At 46.5% G+C, this 20,132-nt stretch overlaps 1 protein-coding gene across 1 annotated transcript; it reads left to right on the top strand.

The window, feature by feature from the left end:
• The first annotated feature begins 1,194 nt into the window (after positions 1 to 1,194).
• Positions 1,195 to 5,192, top strand: LOC119377008 (uncharacterized). Its single transcript, XM_049411524.1, has 4 exons — positions 1,195 to 1,434; positions 2,323 to 3,025; positions 3,817 to 3,971; positions 4,553 to 5,192. The coding sequence occupies exons 1-4, from the start codon at positions 1,262 to 1,264 to the stop codon at positions 5,049 to 5,051; spliced, it is 1,530 nt and encodes a 509-aa protein (XP_049267481.1). The 5' UTR covers positions 1,195 to 1,261; the 3' UTR covers positions 5,052 to 5,192.
• Positions 5,193 to 20,132: the final 14,940 nt, after the last annotated feature.

Here is a 20,132-nt window from a genome sequence, read left to right as displayed (position 1 = left end):
ATATCTGGAAGTTACCTCTTTAAAAAAATGTCCTTACTGGACTGCAACCACTGATAACTTATATTTGAAGGTACGAGGTCAAAAGGTGGTGCCAAGTAGAGCATCAATTACGCCAGATTGGTGTTAAAGAGCATTGACACCATGGTCAAGAAAGCCAATTATACGCTAACCGACTCATGAGTCGACTCACTCAGACTCAGATAGAGCCGTGAGTCTGAGTCTGAGTGAGTTCGAGTGAGTAATATTTTGGTGAGTTTGAGTCCGAGTGAGTCCGGCTGAGAAAAATTTCAGTGAGTCTGAGTCCGAGTGAGTCCGGTGGAGAAAAAATTTGGTGAGTCTGAGTCCGAGTGAGCTCTCAGCAAAATATATTTCATGAGTGAGTCTGAGTGAGCTCCACACTTTTTGCCGACCTATGGTTCTAGTTCACTACAGCCGGTACGTACGTTGCGGAAGTGGCGGATGTCCGGAGGTCACTCACGTTACTACAGCAGATTTGGTGTGACGTCACTACAACTTTCGTTGTCCATCCTACAGATCTACGTCAGTGTTGGCGCGCTAGCGATGGGTTTCGATCGGGAGACTGAGCATTTAGGTACACTTTGGAAGTGAATTAAAATATATTCTAAACGTTTGCTGTGTCCGACCCTTCGTGTGGATTGTCCTTGCATACAGAGGAAACCCACAACAGGCTTGTAATAGCCTCGAACTTTGATGGCACCACCCCTTTAACAATTATCGAAAACCAAGCATCTTACCTTGCGGATAAAAACTGTCCCAAGGGTGTCTGCGTCACGTCATCATTTACGAATTCATTAATTGGCATTTGTTACAGACCACCAGACAATTGTCCTTCCTTTATTTTCGACTTGCGCTCCAATTTCAGAGAAACATCCTAACTCAACTATATTGTTAGCGGATGATCTTAACTACCCGGCTATTAATTGGCCCTCTTTTACTTCCAACTCTCGCTCCTCGAATGAATTAATTAAACAATCATTAAACTCACCAACATACCCGCGGAACTAAAACCTTCGATTTTATTCTCGTGTCAAATTCGATGGTTTCAGTGATCACAAAATGTTGCCAGCCTTCCCATCATATTCGCGAGCCGGTACCCCGCTCCAATAGGAGATTTTCCTAATTCAGTCTGGCCACACTGATTTTTTTGCCGTCCGCCATTAGTAGGGCGTCACTTCAGGCAGTTGCATGGGCAGTGTCGGATATCCCACACTACAGCGTCTCGCTTACTGTTTTGGTGGTGATGTCGTGGTCCAAAAGTCTCGCAGTTATTCCGGAGACTCTTACGGAAGAAAAAGTGGAAGCCTACAGCGCCTCAAAAAGGTTAGCGAAGCACAACGATGAACGAAGTCACAAGTTTGCTGTGGAAAGCTACGTCCAAACCGCTTCGATCGAAACGTCTTCGTACACAGATAGGTAAGTCACTTCATTGAGCTGCCGCTCGCGTGGTAGTGTTCTGTATCAAGCTAAGTATACGATGACGCTAAATGCTAATACGAATGTTGGTGCGCGCGGTGTTCGCGAGCACTTGCTAGCATCGAACAGATCGCTCGGCACACGTGCGAGCAACGACTCTTCGGTGAACTGCGCTGTTATCTGGGGCTAATTTCGCTTTCGCGAAATTAGCATCGGATGCGTCGGCGAGTGACCAGGTTGCTGGCAGTAGCATGTTGGCACGGTGTCCGGACCGCGGTGACGGCCGAACGCATCATAGTCGTTTGTCGTGAAAGTGATCCGCTGAGAATTTAGCCCCAGGTCGCACGATCTGCCGTTTGTGGTTCTTTTTAGCGTTCCTGTGCGTGAACAAGTGCTCTGCTTAAGTAGTGTTTGGTATTTCTCAACATAGGCCGTGCGCTGGGACCCCCAAGGGGAGGGAGGGCAGCTTGGCAGTGCTCCTACCTTCTCCTCTGGTGCGGGCTACACACACAGGCACGCACTCACGAAAAGCTCTTGCACAAGCTGCAAACCAGCCACGTGTTTTTCAGGTCTGTGTGAGGTGCATCCACTTGTTGCATGAAAAGCAACAAACACATTCATTTCCCACTTGTACTATTTGAACAAGTTATGTTCTCAGTGCTCTCTGTAGTGTCAGTTAATCTGTGGTATATGAACGTTCAGGTGCTGCTTGCAAAATAATAAATGTTACAAAGAGCGAATTCCCCCCCCCCCCCACCCTCTTATTATGTTCCTGCCTATGTTTGCAATCATTGCACTCTCTATTATCTACAGTGATATGTGAAAATGTCATCAGAAACAAGTACTACATATACCATGATAATGAATACCCTCTTTTTTTTTTTTCAGTGACTCAACGCTTATTCGTGTGCGCGCACTCTGCTACAGGAGCCAAAAAAAGACAGCTCCTGCGTACAAAGTGTCCGCTACTTTCTTCCATGATGGGAGCATTCAAGATTGCACGTGTGAATGTGCTGTAAGAGAAAATGGTGCCTGCCATCACATTCTGGGGCTACTTAAGGTGGTTTTGCTGCTCAAGGAGAATGGCTATAACGAAGCGCCACCTGAGCTTTCTTGCACTGAATTGCCACAGCAGTGGAGACGTCCACGAGGAGAAAAAATAACGGCGTGTGGTGTAGATGAACTTGACTGGAGGGCTCCGAGACCTGGTGGACTTGAGCGTCCCACTCCTTCAAGGCTCTATGAAGCACGCAAGAGACCAAGACTTGCACATGAAGTACAGCTGGCTGCTCTCAAATATGGAGAGGCATTAGAAACTCATGCACCGTCTCCATTTGCAAGACACCTCAGGAACATGAAGGCAGTGCCCGCAACGTCTACTTTTGGGGAAACTTGTGTGGGAAGTTTGCTGTGGTGCCAAAAGACTGTACTGCCTCACCACTTCACAACGTATATAAGCCCGGACATTCAGTTGGGTGTGACAGCACATCCTCATCACCCAACACCACCTGAACCCGACTTATTTACGTCAACAACAGTGTTTGCTTCATCATCTGTGAGCCTGCCAAATAAAGAAAGAGCCATATTTGAGGTAAGTAAAGAATATATTGAAGCAGCACTTGGAAGTACTAAAAGTGCAACAAATTTCAATATCTGTAAAGCTAGGAGGATCAGTAGTCATTTCCACGATGTGACTGTGTTGAATAAGCGAAGGTTACCAGTGGTCTGACTGTCGGCAAAATTTGCACACTTTTTATAAAGTGATTAGCATCCCTTCAAGATCTCAAAAGTCATGGTATGTTTGTGTCTTTGGGCCTAACCTTTTTCTCTGCAATGTGTACCACTTGGTGGTTGATGTTAGAATGGGTTTGTTTTGTTTCGAGTTTTCATCAGTTTGTTTTGAGGGTTCGAAGTCAACCATCAGACCAACTAGGCTCAACGCGTGTGTACTTGTCTTGGAAAACATAAAGAAATCTTTCAAGTTTGCCCAATGCTGAGCTTACTCAAGCCTGCATCATATGTATCCAGACACATGCCACATAGACACATCGTGATGGTGCTGCTACATGGTGTAGCGTGTGGAGTTCGATTGCAGTAAAGACCTCAAACATGACTCATTTTGACTAGCAATATGGTGTCTTACTGATGTTAATATTGACGAACATCCGCAGACGATTGCTGCAAAAAAAATTGAGCTACCTAACGTTGTTGCATTTCAGTTGTCATTTAGGCAATTTTAGATCAAACATGTTTTGTAAAAGTAATATAGCCCACCTGTTAGCCTGGTTGGTCTAGGCGCTTTGCCTGTACCTTTTCTCTTTTCGTTTTTTTACAGACATTGATCCAATCAATTCAAGATGCTCGTCTCCTGGAAAAGAGTAGCCGGCGCAGAGCAAAAGTACTGAGTGGAAGAAGGCCCGAAAGTATCGCCTGACTGCCTCCAACTTTGGGACTGTTGTTGCCCGTGAGAAATGGACACCGAAAGGACTGCAGAACTTGACAAGTGACAAGGACCTGTCACGGGTGAGGGCTGTACAGTAAGTATCAATATCAGTGGCACTATGAATGTTAGACAGTAAATTGGTTTCAGGGGACGTGCTGTTTAGTCAGAATATTGTGTGACGTGAATGAGTACAGTGACAACCGTGCACAAATAAATGTAGCCAGAGAGGAGGGGGGCCAAATCTTTTTGAAACTTTCGCAGTTTGTGTGCATACATATGCATTTTTTCTAAAATAAAATCTTGCTTATGCTGGACTGTTAAGGTGGATAGTTTGGCCAGTTGGTATCAAGCATAGTGGAACATAATTACTAGCGTAAAGCAACAAGGACCAAATAAACGAACGTGAGACCATGCTATAGCATAATCTCCTGTTTTTCATCTTTTTACTGTCCCCTTGACTCTATTATTCATGTCGTTTCTTGCATAATCCCCTGAGACTGTGTTTACCTTAGAAAAACAATGATAGCATATTTAGAAAGTAGTTATACTGCACTATCTTCAAATGCATCTGCAGCATGCGTTTATGTTCCAACTGTTGTTGGTGTATTGATGTGTTTCTAGAAGCCAAAATATAATTTGCGGCACAATGTAATGTGCGCATTACTCCACCATTAGGTATGGCATCTCCAATGAGCGACAGGCAGTACGGCGATACGAGGCGGCACTTCGCACTGCTTTGCACGACGTCCAGACCTTTCACTGTGGACTGGTTGTAAGTCCAACAAGCCCATGGCTCGGCGCTTCACCAGACCGGATTGTGTGGGACCCACAAGAGAACTCCCATGGCATCATTGAAGTGAAGTGTCCATATTCGATGAAGGACATGGATGAGCCAACCACTCAAGGATCGTGCCTGTACAAGGATACTGACAATGTTTTCAGGCTTGATCGTCGGCACCAGTATTATTATCAGCTTCTTGGGCAAATGGCTATCTGTGGGCTTTCCTGGGCAGATTTTGTAGTGTACTCTCCCCAGTTTCTTGTGGTTGAGAGAATCAAGTATGATGATGCAGCTTGGCAGCAATGCAAAGTGAAACTGAACAAGTTTTATTTCAGCACATTATTGCCATATTTTGCAAGCAGAGATCATCCATTGCAACCAAGCAACTCGTAATTTTCTGCGGCATAGTAAGGAAAGAAGCATTGCTTTTGTAGGGCTTTGTAGGTCAGAAGTGCTTTGACAATGTACCAAGACAAGTTAGACAGTGCAATTTACAATACAGTTGATCATCCTTCAAAGAGACATGTACCAGGGAGCAGTTTTTGCTCCTTATATGAGGGTCCTTCTATAAGCAGGGTACCATATTTTCATTTGCTGATCGACCGTTATATCGAGTTACGCACCCTATGAGTAAAATAAGAATGAGAGAAAGCTACAGCCTGTTCCAAAATCAATATGTACCATTTGCTTTAATGCTATGCAGTTTGTTTGGTGGACTGCTACACAGAGACACTAATCCTTTTTCTCCCCCGTGACATTTCTTTTTTTCATTACTTATTTATTGTGACATTTTCTGGAGGTAGGCACGATGGCTTGTTTATGTCAGCAAATGTGCCGCTTACTGCTTTGCTTGCATTTGCAGGGTAGATTTGTTGTTGAGGGAATGCTGTGTGAGGTGTAACGTCAGCCGCGCACTGTGGTGCTTGTTCATTGAGAGCAGCGCAAGTGGGACTCCTTATAGTTCCGATATATCTTGTTTGTTTTCTCCTGGAATATCTTTGCATACACTTAAAAGCATTTTATTAATTGAAGCGCTTTGTTATAATGACCTAAGTCCTAATATGTATTCTAAGTATAAAGCAGCTCTTGCAATTTCATGGACTTCTGCTAAGCACCCGTTGGTACCCGCTCAATTATTTTATCTAACGGCTCTTTTGGCATAGCTGCAATCATTTCAGTATTTACATACCCAGGTGCTTTTACATTTGCAACCGTAAAAGTGTCGTTCAAATACATAGTAAGCGGGTCAGTGATCTGCTCATCAATAGCAAAAGCTTCTGAAGGAGCTGTTGGAATTAATATTGCATTAATTTTTTCAAATGTGTCTATAACATCCTTTTGTAGTAGCCTTCCAACTTTTTGTGCCTTCAAATAATGTAAATCATATTGCACAGAAGATAAAAGTGCCTATCGTTATCAGTCTTCTCACTTTTTTACCGAACCCTTGCCCCCTAGTTTTTGATATCATAACATTAATGTAATCACCTTCTTCTTCAACCCATGCACTCCTGTCATTCTTTTTCCTCGCACCACCTGCACACAGTCACCCTCCTTGCCTTGATATTCTTGAAGTGTTTCTCTACACTGGATTTGCCTTGCAAGGTCTCCATGTTTTATAACTACTGACCCACTTCGCTTTTTGCAGAAGTTATAATAAACAGTGAGTGCATGTGTGTCATTTTCCATTGCTTTCCACAGTGGGTAAAACCGTGCTTAGCAGCTAATGGTGCATTTGTGTCATTTTTTCCATTGCTTTCCATGGTGGGTAAAACCGTGCTTAGCAGCTAATGGTGCTGCCTTTCATGTTAAAAACATATCTGTTACTTGCAAGTTTGCTGTCCAGAATTCAACAATAACTTGTCGCTTTACAGGCGATTGTCTTTTATCTCCAGTGTCTGTCACAAAAGAGTTCAAATGAATGGGGTAGGCAGGGTGGCTGATCGTGTGGATTAATGGTGCCTTATTTCCAACTTCATGTTACGTCCATGTCTAATATATAGGTATTCAAGTCTCATAATAATAACTTGTGGGTCTTTATGTACAGGATGTATTTATAACTATATGATAATGAAGCAGGGTGTAGTGGGGGACTCTGGATCATATTTGACTACTTCGGGTTTTTTAACATTCATCTAAATATGTACACAGATGTTCTTGCATTTGACACATTGCAAAGTGGCCACCTTGGCCCAAGATCTAGTCCACCTCCTTTAGATTAATAGTGCAACATGTTGCATGTTGAGCTGCCATGGTGGGTCAAGCCAGTGTAATAAAATAGCTTTATTTAACACAATGGTAGATAAACATATTGAGATGTGCTGGAATGCTTGTCTTATGTTATGAATGTTGCAACAGCTTGAAAAGTGAGACGCTTAGTGACTAACCAGTAGAAAGGAATGGTGAATTGCTTTTTCCTTAAAATAAAATTCATACTCAGCGACACTGTTAACCAAGCATGTGTGTTTGAAAATGTGTTCAGGAAATTGAATAAAAATAATTGCTTACTTTGTTAATTATCACCTAACACATTGTTTACGTGCTTTTTCATCTATGTAGGATTTTTTTTTATGTAAAAGAGGCAGGGTATTAGGAGATAATTTGCAAGTGTCCAATGTCTGCTGTGTGAACTGTTGAACTCTTATGGTACGTTAGTGCATTTTGGTTGTGTCAACATCTACAATGCAGTGAGACTTTGCATTTGAATGTCCGATAATGTGTCTATTTTTCTGATGAAATTTTTACAAGGGCGACATATCATTTAACAGAATAAATTTATTAAAAAATCCACCATTTTTCTTGTTCTGCCTTATGTTCATGGACTACATGTCTCAAGCAATTGCTTTGTATGTCTGAATAATTTGGACAGCTTGTACAAATTTGCATGTAAAATAACTGTTACTGACACAGTGTGATGCAGGTTCTTTTTTTATGCTTTTGATTACCTCTCGGTGGTTGTGCCTCCGAGAGCTTTACGAAGGACAAAGCCGTTCGTTTAACACCACACAGGAAACTTTTAATTAGAAACTATAACTACAATACTAACACTCAAGTAAACACTTAATAAAAAATTCACTGCCCACGGTAAATCACTCTAAGAACACAAAGTGGAAGTTCAAAACCATATACTACAAAGTATAGTTCGTGCGCGGCGGAGTGGGCCATAACGGTGGCGAGTCTCACCCGTGTCGTTGAGGCTTGGCGACATTTAACAAACAGGAATGCGGTGGCTACGGCTTGACGCAGGCTGACTGGTGACGACAAGAGAGCGGTGGTGGTTGGGCGACCAGTTGAGAAACCAGAGAAGAGATGGTCATACGCTCGACGCACAGCTCGGGCCCGTAGCCCAACTGCTGCTGCTTGCCTGTCGGCACCGAAGTCCGCAGGCCTTGGGCTGGAGTTCACGACCGGATGGCTACGGTCCTCTTGCACGGGAACGCAACGGCAGGAGGCCCTAGCCAGTTGAAGTCTTCTTGGCTCGGGTCCGAAAGCCGACTGCCCATCTTCAGCGCCCGGTCCAGTGACAACCTTCCGCTCGCCACGTCCTCTTCCAACTCCCTTGCTCTTCTGTTGCTCACGATTCACTTGTCCTTGGGCACACTTGTCCACTCCTGATTGGAGACCTTTGGACCTCGGTGGTGACATGTGAGTGGCTCTCGAAATGTTCCGTGGCTTTCTTTTTCATCATGTCACTTTTACGTCGACTCCTCGTGCCTCGCGCCCTTGCACTTGACATCTTCAACGTCATCGTCGTTTATGCAGCACCGCGCGAGCACTTTGCCGCTTCTTTCTTTTTGCTCCGTGCACTTTTTAAAGACTCACTTTAAACACGCACTATTCAAACGCGCACCACTCATCACACACTGTACAGTTTACCTGCTTGCAATAAGTGGGTTTTGCAAATTTGTAAGGAACGCACAAATCCCCCATATTTCATTCACAATGGGAGTAATCGTCAAAGGTATCGGTCTGTCAAATATGTGGAATGCCTTGATTCGCTGTATGCGCCTTTCAACATGAATCCTTAGTGATGCAATCTCTTCGGTCTCTGCTATTTCATCTGCAGTGAAACATTCTCTGCGCAAAAATGGTGGGCTATTCAAAGTGACACCTATCTTGCTGAGAAGTTCATCTATTTTGAAGCCTTTATCAGCCATGACTGAGTCTCCGGGTTCAAACTCGAGCTTCAAAAATCCACTTTTTTCAACCAACTCCTTGTCGGACAATGACCCAGCAAACAACTTGGACAAGAAGGTGATGGTTCCGTCAGGTGAAATGACAATCAGTGACTTCAATGTGTTCGCTGATTTGTAATTTGAATAAGTTTGCGACTGGAGCACAAGTGAGCTAGGCACCTCGCACCTGATCTCTGTGGCGTCTATTATAGCTCTTGTACTGGAATAGCCCTGTGCAATAAATGCAGGCGGCATGGCTTCATTAACTTCATCCCTTGTCCACCAAAGATTAAGCTGGCCTATCTGTAGGTATATAAAGCTGATCCAAGTTGTACTCAGCCTGGATACCGTTGGCAGAGAAATTAAAAACCTGTAGGCAAGATCCTTCTCGAAAAGTCCGAGGCGAAGCCTTACAAGTACTAAGAAAAGTTGCTCTCTGGCGGGCAGCAGGTGAGGCCTTCCTGCATTGGTACGGCAGTCAGCATAATTTCTTGACCATGCCTTAATATTTTCGCAGTTTTCTCCTGGGTCAAGGAACTCAAAAAGTTCCATGAAAGCTTTGTAGTCTGGAAGGCCTGTATAGAACATCATGTCATCAGGGCTATCCCGAAAGCACCAACGGAAAACTTTCGGCTCACGCGCTTCTCCAGCTGGCTACGCTCTTGTGCTGCAATGTCGAGCGCTCGCTCTGCTTTGTACAACGAACTTTTAATGAGCTCCACTTCGTCGGCTTTTTTCTTTACTTCCGACTCTAACGCACGGACACGCGCCGTCATTACGTCGAGTTGTTCGGTGAGGTCGGAAATCTTTAGCGAGCACGCACAACACACCACGCCATCGATGCTGCTCGTCACCGATGTAGGAGAGCAGATGTCTACGTCGCTCACATCCGCGGTAGTCGATCGCCCGCCTTCGGAAGGCACTGTAGCGCTGACGAGGTTAAGTGGTTCTCGATTTCTTGGTTTTTTTCTTGGTGGAGGCCTCGGAGCACTAAACGCGAAGATGCTGGGCACGGCGTCTTGCTTCAAGAAACGACGGTTTCCGGCGACGTTTGGCAAGTAGTTTGCTTCAGTAAAATGCCTTGAACAAACTTTTGTGAACTTCGTCACGGTGAAGAAAGGGCCTTCGTCACGTTTAATAGCTATAATCCACCTTTTCCTCCAGTCCGTATCCTTCGGAAAAGAAAAAAACGAGACCTGCAAGAAAAGGTAGGCATCAGCCGCGCACCGATTGTAAACAAAGCCGCGGGCAAGCGCGCTTCTGCTTACCTTCGACCCATCCTCGTCTCGAAATCCTCTTTGCGTGCACTGCGGTACACAGCAATGGGCTGGCATTGCGCTGATCCCGTTCTATCGGAAACGGCAACTATTTGCGCAAACAGGATCGCACGCGAGCGTTCAATCTGAAGCGCGCGCGCGTGTACTCCTCTGACTGCTCTGACGGCGCGCGCCCTACTAATGGCGGCTGAGAAATGCTTCTCGTTGCTGCCGACAGGTGGCGCTGAATTAGGAAAATCTCCTATTACAAGAAAGCCGATTGTACTGCCATTAATTTCTGGTCTCCAGACTTTAACCTCCCGTACGCTCGTCGAAAACTGGACAACATTCGAGCACAAGCTACTGGCGCGTATCAAAGCCATGCTATAACAGATCTCTACAAAATAAAACGAAACACTTGTTCAAAACAGCTAAAAGACTAAACACTACCGCATCTTGGTCAAAACAAAAATCCTGCGAAACTGCATATTGTCGCGTCGTTCGTAAAGCTAAGAACACGTTTTTTTTCGCATCACCTACAGTCCCTGATGACTAACAATCCGAAAAAATTCTAGCCTGCTATTTCCCCGACCTCCTCTCCGACTAACGTAGCACTACAACATGGAAACGGTAATTTGGTTGAAGAGGACTCAAAACATAAACAAATATTTTACATCCATATTCACAAAAGAAACCTACTCAAATATTCCTAGTGTTACTGACGTCACTTATAGGTATTTGAGATGCATTGAATTAACAGTCGAAGGTAATTTCATCTGTAATAAAGAAACCTAGTATCCACAAGCTCTGGTATTGACGGTATCAACACTAAGATTCTCAAACTAACAATAATGCCTTGCAGTTTAATCCTTTACCATATCTTTAATCAATCATTATCTACTGGTACACTTCCACGTGATTGGAAAATTGGCAAGGTGATACCCATCTTCAAGTCTGGAAATAAAAGTGATGAAAATAATGATCGCCCCATATCCCTCACTAGCATTCCTTGCAATCTACTAGAACAGATAACTGCATCTAATATTGCCCAACATGTAGAAAATAACCATTACTTTTTTCCTCGACAGCGTGGTTTTAGGAAGGGTTTGTCTTGTAAAACCCAGCTGTTAGAATTCACACGCGATCTATTTTCTAATGTGGATGGTAACACAGACTGCATACATGTCGATTTTTCTAAAGCATTCGATCGTGTAGCACATTGTCGTTTAATTACTAAATTGTCTTCCCTTAATCTTGATTCTCTAACTGTATCTTGAAATTTTCTCTCCTCACGCAAGCAGTTTACATAACACCTCATCTCCATTATCTGACGTTACTTCTGCTGGTGTTCCTCAGGGCAGCGTCCTTTCTCGTCTACATCTCATATCACATCAAACGTCCATTTGTTCGCCGAATATACCGTAAAATTATAACTCCCGCAGATCACCTCGCACTATAACAGGATCTTGACATAGCCACATTCTGGTGCTCAAAGTGGCAGATGACGGTTAACATTGAGAAATTCAAACTAATGACGTTCAGCCGAAAGAAGTCAAACTCGACTTACACGTATACTGTCTAAACAATAAACATATATTGGCAATGGACTGCTACTAAGTACCTTGGCATTCACTTCACGTCTAATCTATCCTGGTCAACCCACACTGAAAAAATTACTGTCACAGCATCGCGCACACTCGGATACCTGAAACGTAATCTTCATGCGGCGCAATCCATAACACGAACACTAGCATATGAGACATTCGTTTGTGCACAATTCGAATATGCATCGTCCATCTGGTCACCTCACCAAGCATATCTTATCGACTTATAGAATCTGTGCAAAACCACGCAGCACGTTTCATCGCTCGTGACTACAACCGCTACTCATGTCGACTAACATGAAGACTTCCTTATCATTATCTTCCCTGGAATTACGCAGGAAGATCGCCATTTTTTTTATTTGAAAATACTGCAGGCTCACTCGGCCCTTGCAGGAGTGGTTACAGAATGCAACATGCAACAAAAAAACAATCATAAACAGAAATCGATGGCTTGTACTTTAGAAACAAAGGATTCCACAGTATTACAATGCACAACACTATCAGGCAACTTATTCCACCAAGAAATAGCTGAGGGAAAGAGTGAATGTTTGTGTAAGTTGACGCGGCTTGAAGGCTGTCGAATTGTTTTACTGTGGTTAGTTCGTGATGAGTGGGGGAAAGGATGCAAATAACGTGACTTATGCCTATTCCATAAAGTAATCTACAGCGTGCATGTAAATACCTATCAAAGCCTCATCTCACATCTCGCAGACTTAATAATCAGGCTAGTTTGCGCGTCTTTTCGGCCGCACTTAAGCCTTTAACGCATCTGCGCTAACGCGTGCCATAGTTCAATGGAATGACCTACCCGATGATGTAGTGGGCATTCATGATCACGCGGCATTTAGAAATAAAATACTAAGTACTTATGACTGTGTTTGCTAATTATAGATGACTTGAAATCATGTTTATACATTGCATAATGATACACGTTGCCCCGTTCAAATATGTATAACACATACTGAGTGTCTTATTATTACCTATGTTACCTCACGGATTTTGCCATTTGTAATACCTGGTTTTTGAATTCCCTTTTTTTGTGTTCTTGCTTAAAATTATTGTATAGTCCCCCTCACATCAATCATCATGTTTTTTTTATCATTTCGTCCTTCGTTTACATGATAAAACGAAAAAAGGTGGCACGAGAAAAAGCTGCTTCGTCGCAGCTTGACAGAGCTCCTGCCACCCGTACATAGGCAACATACGGCAAAATACATAAGCAAAGAATGAATACAGAATAAAGTATGTATCTCCTATTTGCACTTCAACGGCCTCACAGAACGTCTGTGTAGCACAATATGAAATAAAGAAATAAATACAAACAATACCAAAAATAAATACGAACAGTGATAAAACTACATCGCGGCATGTATTTATTTTATTTATTTATACAATACTGCAGACACTGTTTGGGTCCAAGCAGGAGGGCAAATACATAATATATATATATATATATATATATAATTATATTGTCGCGATGCAACGCGAGGAAAAGACAAGAAGACCTTTCGGCAGCGAAACAGCGTGTTGAAAATCAGCTGAACAGGCGGAACGTCTTCTTCGTCTTCAACTAATCACAGCCCCACTAGATGGTGTCCGTTAAAGCCCCCCATCGTCGTCGTCGTCCACATGTAGTATACACGCGTCATTTGCCTCTCCCTAAAGGAGCATCGCCCCGATGCTAAATCAGAAATGCAGTTTTTTTTTTTTTTAAACAAAGGTCTCGCACAGTCACTCGCTGACATATGGCTTCATGCGCATAACATGCACAAGTTCAGGACGGTGCTGGGTACGCCTCGTACAATGGGGACTGTCGGGGACGACTTCGTAGGTGACATCACTCAGGCGTCGCAATACTCGGTATGGTCCGAAGTATCGCCTTAACAGCTTTTCGGATAGTCCTCGTTTCCGTATGGGCGTCCAAACCCATACTCTGTCGTCGGCTTGGTAAACAACTGTTCTGCGGTGAGCATTGTAGCGGCCTGCGTCGTAGTCTTGTTGCTGGCGGATCCGCAAGCGGGCAAGTTGCCTAGCTTCTTCCGCGCGTTGCGTAAACACATCGGCGTCGGTGTCAGTGTCGTCACATTCGTGCGGTAGCATCGCGTCCAGCATAGTCCGCACCTCCCGTCCGTGAACGAGGCTGAACGGAGTCATGCGAGTCGTTTCTTGCTTGGCCGTGTTGTACGCAAACGTGATATAAGGCAAGATTTCGTCCCAATTTTTATGTTCAACGTCAACGTACATTGAAAGCATGTCTTCAATCGTTTTGTTTAGAGCTCTGTTAACTCCCGTTCGTTTGCGGGTGGTAGGCGGTGGTTTACGATGAGTTGTTCCACTCAGCATCAGAACGTGATCCAAAAGAGCTGCCGTAAATGCGGTTCCTCTTCTGTGATCACGACAGTTGGTGCACCAGACCTAGTACAAACGTTCTCGACGAAAAATCGTGCAACCTCCGCTGCTGTGTTTCTCTGAATAGCCTTTGTTCAGGCATAACGAGTGAGGTAGTCGGTCGCGACGATAACCCAGCGGTTTCCTGCACTTGAAGTTGGAAGTGGACCCAAAATATCCATTCCAATTTGGTCAAACGGTGTTCGTGGGACCTGAACGGGTTGCAGGAGGCCAGCTGGCTTAGCGGGGGGTGACATTGCGTCGCTGGCAGTCGAGGCAAGTACGAACGTGGTGCTTCACGGATGTGGTGAGTCGTGGCCAGTATACCTTTGCTGTACTCTGGCCACTGTTCGCGTGTAGCCTAAGTGGCCAGAAGTCACCTCGTTGTGGCATGCTTGAAGTACTTCGGTGCGAAGTGATGCCGGGATGACGAGCAAATAGGTGGATCCGGTCGACGAAAAGTTTCTTTTGTAGAGTACTCTGTCTCGCAAACAAAACGATGACAATACTCTTGCGAAAACCCTAGGTGCTTTCTGAGATCTTCCGTCTAAGTAATTAATTAGACCAAGCAACTCAGGGTCGTCACGTTGCTGCTGCGCAATGGCGGACGTGTCGAGAACACCAAGGAATGCTGTTTCCTCCTCATCGGGTAGAACAGCCGACTCAATCGGTGACCGGGACAGACAGTCAGCGTCCATATGTCGCTTCCCCGACTTGTGCACGACCGTCATATCGAACTCCTGGAGCCGCAGACTCCAACGCGCTAATCGCCCGGTAGGATCTTTAAGGTTTGTCAACCAGCACAAGAATGATGGTCGCTAATAACTTTGAAGGGGCGGCCATACAAAGACGGGCGAAATTTCGTAACCGCCCATATCACGGCGAGGCATTCCTTCTCAGTCGTGGAGTAATTAGGCCTCTGTGCTGGTTAGCGTTCTGCTTGCATAGGCGATTACTCTTCAGCGTCCTTCTCCGTTGCACAAGGGACAGCTCCCAGTCCCTACATTGCTGGCATCAGTGTGAAGCATCGTAGGGGGCTCCCTCGTCAAAGTGTGCAAGCACCGGAGGCGTTTGTAGACGCTGGCGCAGATCATTAAAAGCAGCTTCCTGCTCCTCTTTCCATTCAAAGGCAACGTCTTCTCTTGTGAGACGAGTTAATGGTGACGCAATGCGTGCGAAGTCCGCGATGAACCGCCGATAATAGGCACAGAGGCCCAGAAAGCGCCTGACAGCCTTCTTATCGGACGGCACAGGGAACTGTGCTACGGCTGTAATTTTTTCAGGATCTGGACGAACGCCTTCGTGACTGACGACATGCCAAGGAATTGCAGTTCTTCAAAGCAAAAGTGGCACTTCTCTGGTTTCAATGTTAGACCGCGGACCGTATGGCTCGTAAAACCACTGCAAGCCTTTCAAGGTGCTCGTTAAATGTTGCGGAAAACACTATGACATCGTCAAGATAGACTAAGCAGGTTTTCCATTTCAACCCAGAAAGCACGGTATCCATGAGCCTTTGAAAGGTAGCAGGCGCCGAGCACAAACCGAAGGGCAAGACTTTAAATTCATATAAGCCATCTGGCGTCACGAAAGCGGTCTTCTCGCGGTCTCTCGGGTCTACCTCGATTTGCCAATATCCGCTCCTCAGGTCCATTGAAGAAAAGTAACGAGCATGTCGAAGTCTGTCGAGAGAGTCATCTATACGGGGAAGCGGATACACATCTTTCTTGGTCATCTGATTTAGCTTCCTGTAGTCCACGCAAAAGCGGAGGCTGCCGTCCTTTTTCTTGACTAGGACCACGGCGATGCCCAGGGGCTCTTTGATGGCTGAATGACGTCATCTTCAAGCATTTTGTCTACTTGTTGTTGTATCGCTTCGCGTTCTTTTGGAGCCACGCGATAAGGGTTCTGGTGAATAGGTCTCGCAGTGTCTTCGGTGATTATCCGATGCTTGGTAAGAGGCGTGCGACCAACTCTTGATGTGGACGAAAAGCAGTCTTGGAATTCCGCTAGTAGCTCAAGGAGTCTCCGTCGCTCGTCATTTGACAAAGTAGTGCTAACGTCAAGAACGGTGCTGGATCAAGTTTTGGCGCTTCGTCGAGTACCGACAAACAGCCTTGGGCATCCACGACATCGTCAAAGTAGGCGACGGCCGTGCCTTTTGGGAGGTGTCGGCGCTCAGCACTGAAATTGGTCAGCAGCAAGTCCGTGCGGCCAGCAGTGACACTGACTATACCTCGTGCGACGGAAACGCCGTGGGTAAAGAGGAGCGAGCTTATTTGGTCTGCAACTCCTTCGCCGTCAAACGGGGCATCACCTGCCACGGAAACAAGCGTGCATGACCTAGGAGGGAGGACCACATCGTCATCAGTAAGACGCAGAGGGTTATGTCTCGCCTCCGGACAATCAGCTAGGCCAGGACTGTTGCAGAACGTAATCGAACTGTCCGGGATGTTGATGACGGCACCATATTCTCGTAAAAAATCCATGCCAATGATTAGATCTCTGCAGCATGCCGCGAGAACGACGAACGACGCGACGAAAGGAGAACCTCCTATGTCAATTCTCGCTGTGCATCTTCCGGTAGGCATTAGTAACTGGCCGCCTGCCGTTCTGATATGAGGGCCTGTCCACGGCGTTTTCACTTTCTTGAGGCGGACGGCGAGGTCGTGGCTTATAACAGAAAAGTCGGCACCAGTGTCAACTAACGCTGTCACTTTCTGTCCGTCAAGGAGAACAGTAAGGTCGGTGGTCGCAATTTCGTCGATTCACGTCTTGTCGGCTTTACGGCATCGTGCACTGGGAAGAAGGGGGGCTTTTTATTGTCGTCCGTGATGGCCTGCAACCTTACCCCCGGAGGTCGCCGCGCTCAGTTTCCCTCCCCGGCGCGGGCTGGGTGACCTCCTTCCATTAAGGTCCGCGAAGATGCGTCGGTGCGAAGAAGGCGAATGCGCGGGAGAGGGAGAGCGTGATCGACGTCCCAAACCCGCCTGGTGAGTAGGCATTGCTTCCGCGTCAGTGGTACGGCAGTCGTCAAACTGAGAACGAGGGGCCCTTGAAACGAAGCGTCGTCGAGGCGTGGTATGTATTCGTCGGTGGCGCGTCGGCCGTCAAACCATGGTCGAAGAGGTCGAAACGAATCACCACGATGCCAGCAATGGCGGGAAATATGGCCTGCACCTCCGCAGTTAAAACAAGTGGTCGCCGGTCTATTGTGCGCCATGCGTCTGTTTTTCGGACCTGTGGACGTCTGAACATCTCTCATCTTGCGGCGCTGCCCATGGCGCGGATGTGGACGGCTGGCGGTACGGCAAGACTGGTGGTCGCCTCAACGTCTCCCTCTTGCGGCGGCGACCAAGGTGCTACTGGCGGCTGGCGGTACGTCGGCGGCGATGGCTTAGCGAGTGGCGGACGTCGAACAGCGGCGGCGTAGCTCATGGGACGCTGCTCGGCATCCGGGTCAGCTGTCGAGAATGCTTGCCGGATTTCGTCGCGCACGACTTCGACGACGGATGCCATGGTTGTTTCAACGACCGGTGTCCGCAGCTTCTGAAGTTCCTCGCGGACAATCTCCCTAATCAGGTCCCGCAAGGCGCTCTGATTCTCAAACGTCATGCTGGCGGCACTGATTGGGGCGCTGCTGGACATTCGATACTACTGCCTGCATCGTTGATGAAGTGCCCGCTCGATAGCCGTAGCTTCCTTGATGAAGTCAGCCACGGTACTTGGGGGTTGCGCAGAGCCCGGCGAAAAGCTGCTCCTTTACACCTCGCATGAGGTAGCTCAATTTCTTTTCATCCGTCATGTTCGGGTTAGCTCTGCGAAAAAGACGAGTCATATCCTCGGCGAACATCGCGACGGTCTCATTGGGTTTTTGAACCCGTAGCTCCAATAGCTGCTGAGCACGGTCCCGTCGGTCGACGTTGGCGAAGGTATCAACAAACTGCTGTCGGAAGTCGCTCCATGTAGACAGACTGGCTTCTCTATTCTCATACCAAGTACGAGCACTGTCGTCAAGGTAAAATAGGCGCGGGAGAGCTTTTGCTGATCAGACCACTGATTGATCTTGGCAACACGTTCATAGTGTTCAAGCCAGTTCAACGTCTTCATGGGCACCGCCACTAAAGCGATCAGGCACCAATGGTGGAAAGAGCGTCACCTGGGATGGGTTCGGAAGAGAGCTGCCTTGGGGCACCTGTTGCGGGCTGGCGTTGGCCATTGGTAGAGGTATGCGGCGCCTGAGAGAAGGTTCCGGCGAGGGGGAGCTCCGGAGAGAGGCCTCGCAACCTCCGACTGAAGCGATGCACGGGAGTTGTAATAGGTGACAATGCGTCCGGGCTGGTTGAACGGCTCCCAGTAGGGGTGTGCAGCATCAGGCAGGGTTGCGGTCCAGCACCTCCACCAGTGTCGCGATGCAACGCGAGGAAAAGACAAGAAGACCTTTCGGCAGCGAAACAGCGTGTTGAAATCAGCTGAACAGGCGGAACGTCTTCTTCGTCTTCAACTAATCACAGCCCCACTAGATGGTGTCCGTTAAAGCCCCCCATCGTCGTCGTCGTCCACATGTAGTATACACGCGTCAATATATATATATATATGAATAGCAATCAGAAAAAAAAACGAAAGAATAAGTCGCAACTAAATAAGATGTACACTGAAGAAACGAATAACATTGCCAAGATGTACTTTTGGGCTAGTTGGTTCATAATCGCAGTAAAACAGCGCCGGCGAAAACAACAGACCAGATGAGGAGGACACGCAACACAAGGCGCACTAACTGAAAGTTTATTCAGTATCTGCACAGAATAATACTGCCTTCACATGAATAACACAAGGAAGAAGGTTACAAGAGATATCACAGTACATCACATGGTCACTCCTACTGCGCGTGCAAAACGGTTCCTGAAAGAAATCTGACATCCTTCTCTGAAAGCAAAACAGAAGGCATGCTGACACAAGATGCCCCGAGCATTTTATTCTCTAGGGCTTCAACAACCTCCGTTGTTAACCTGTCAGCTGATTTGTATATGACGCCAGTCATATACAAATCCGCCGGAACTCTCTACGGAGTGGAGTGCTCCGGCGTAGAGTTCGTCGGTCACTACGAATCTGCCAATGGAATTCACCAATTTGTCTTTATATTTTACAACGTCATTTCCGTGACGGAAATATGTCAGTGGAGCCGTGGTGGACCCCGGCATAAAACTTTCGTGTTAAAAAACATGGTTGATCCCTCTGTCATAGGAATCGGTATAACACGAAAGTAAAACGTGTCTTCACAGACGTAGTTGAGCGTTTGTTGTGCATTGTTTCGCCCCGAGGCGAAGGAATGAATGCTATAGCAACAAGTTGTAATGTCACGCGAAGAACGGCAAGCAGCTCGAAACTTGCAACGCGCTGCTCAAGCAGAAAGGACGCACGCAATGAACATATACAGGATGAGCGCGAACAAACAACTGTCACAGCTCGACAGTTAAAGCGCGCTTGTCAAATACAAAGGAGGGCGCACGAAACGAACGCACAAGTATACACAGGATGAGCGCGAACTGTCACAGTTGTAACTTATTTGTTTGTGAGCAGCACGCTCGTTTCGCAAAAGCGGCCGCTGCAGTGAGCGAAGTGACCTTCGTGCTCTTCTGTAACTTCAACGCAAACTTGCGGTGAGGGCGCAAGACGTACAAGATAAGCGCTGGCACACGAGCGACCACGCCCTGTAAAGGCGCACGCTCATCTCAACGCGCGGGGCGACGACGTTTAAAGCGCGCCATTCTTACGCCATTCGAGCCATTCGCGCCATCTCGCTAGTGATAACAAAAACACGCTGTGTACCCCGATCTCTGAGTACCACCACCGGCAAGTGGTGTATATAATAGCATGCCGTTAGTAGGACGAGGAACGTGCCGTCTGTTGCGGAGTCGTTTTGCACTGCGCGTTGGGGATCATGGGGTCATAAGTTCGACTCCGGTTGGTGGAACTTTTCTTCTAGTTTTTCTTTGCCATACGTTAGTCTTTATATTTTACAACGTCATATCCGTGACGGAAATGCGTCAGTGGAGC

Source organism: Rhipicephalus sanguineus, unplaced genomic scaffold (assembly GCF_013339695.2).
Source record: "Rhipicephalus sanguineus isolate Rsan-2018 unplaced genomic scaffold, BIME_Rsan_1.4 Seq315, whole genome shotgun sequence".
Taxonomy (NCBI): domain Eukaryota; kingdom Metazoa; phylum Arthropoda; class Arachnida; order Ixodida; family Ixodidae; genus Rhipicephalus; species Rhipicephalus sanguineus.
Note: the sequence above shows the minus strand (reverse complement) of the source record. Positions and strands in the feature narration are given on the sequence as shown.

Bases quoted from the DNA above. Each gene is read 5' to 3' on its own strand.
- LOC119377008 (XM_049411524.1), top strand. From the start codon at position 1,262: ATGTCGTGGTCCAAAAGTCTCGCAGTTATTCCGGAGACTCTTACGGAA. The intron at 1,435-2,322 runs GTAAGTCACTTC...TTTTTTTTTCAG, and splicing joins ACGTCTTCGTACACAGATAG to TGACTCAACGCTTATTCGTG. The intron at 3,026-3,816 runs GTAAGTAAAGAA...GGAAAAGAGTAG, and splicing joins AAGAAAGAGCCATATTTGAG to CCGGCGCAGAGCAAAAGTAC.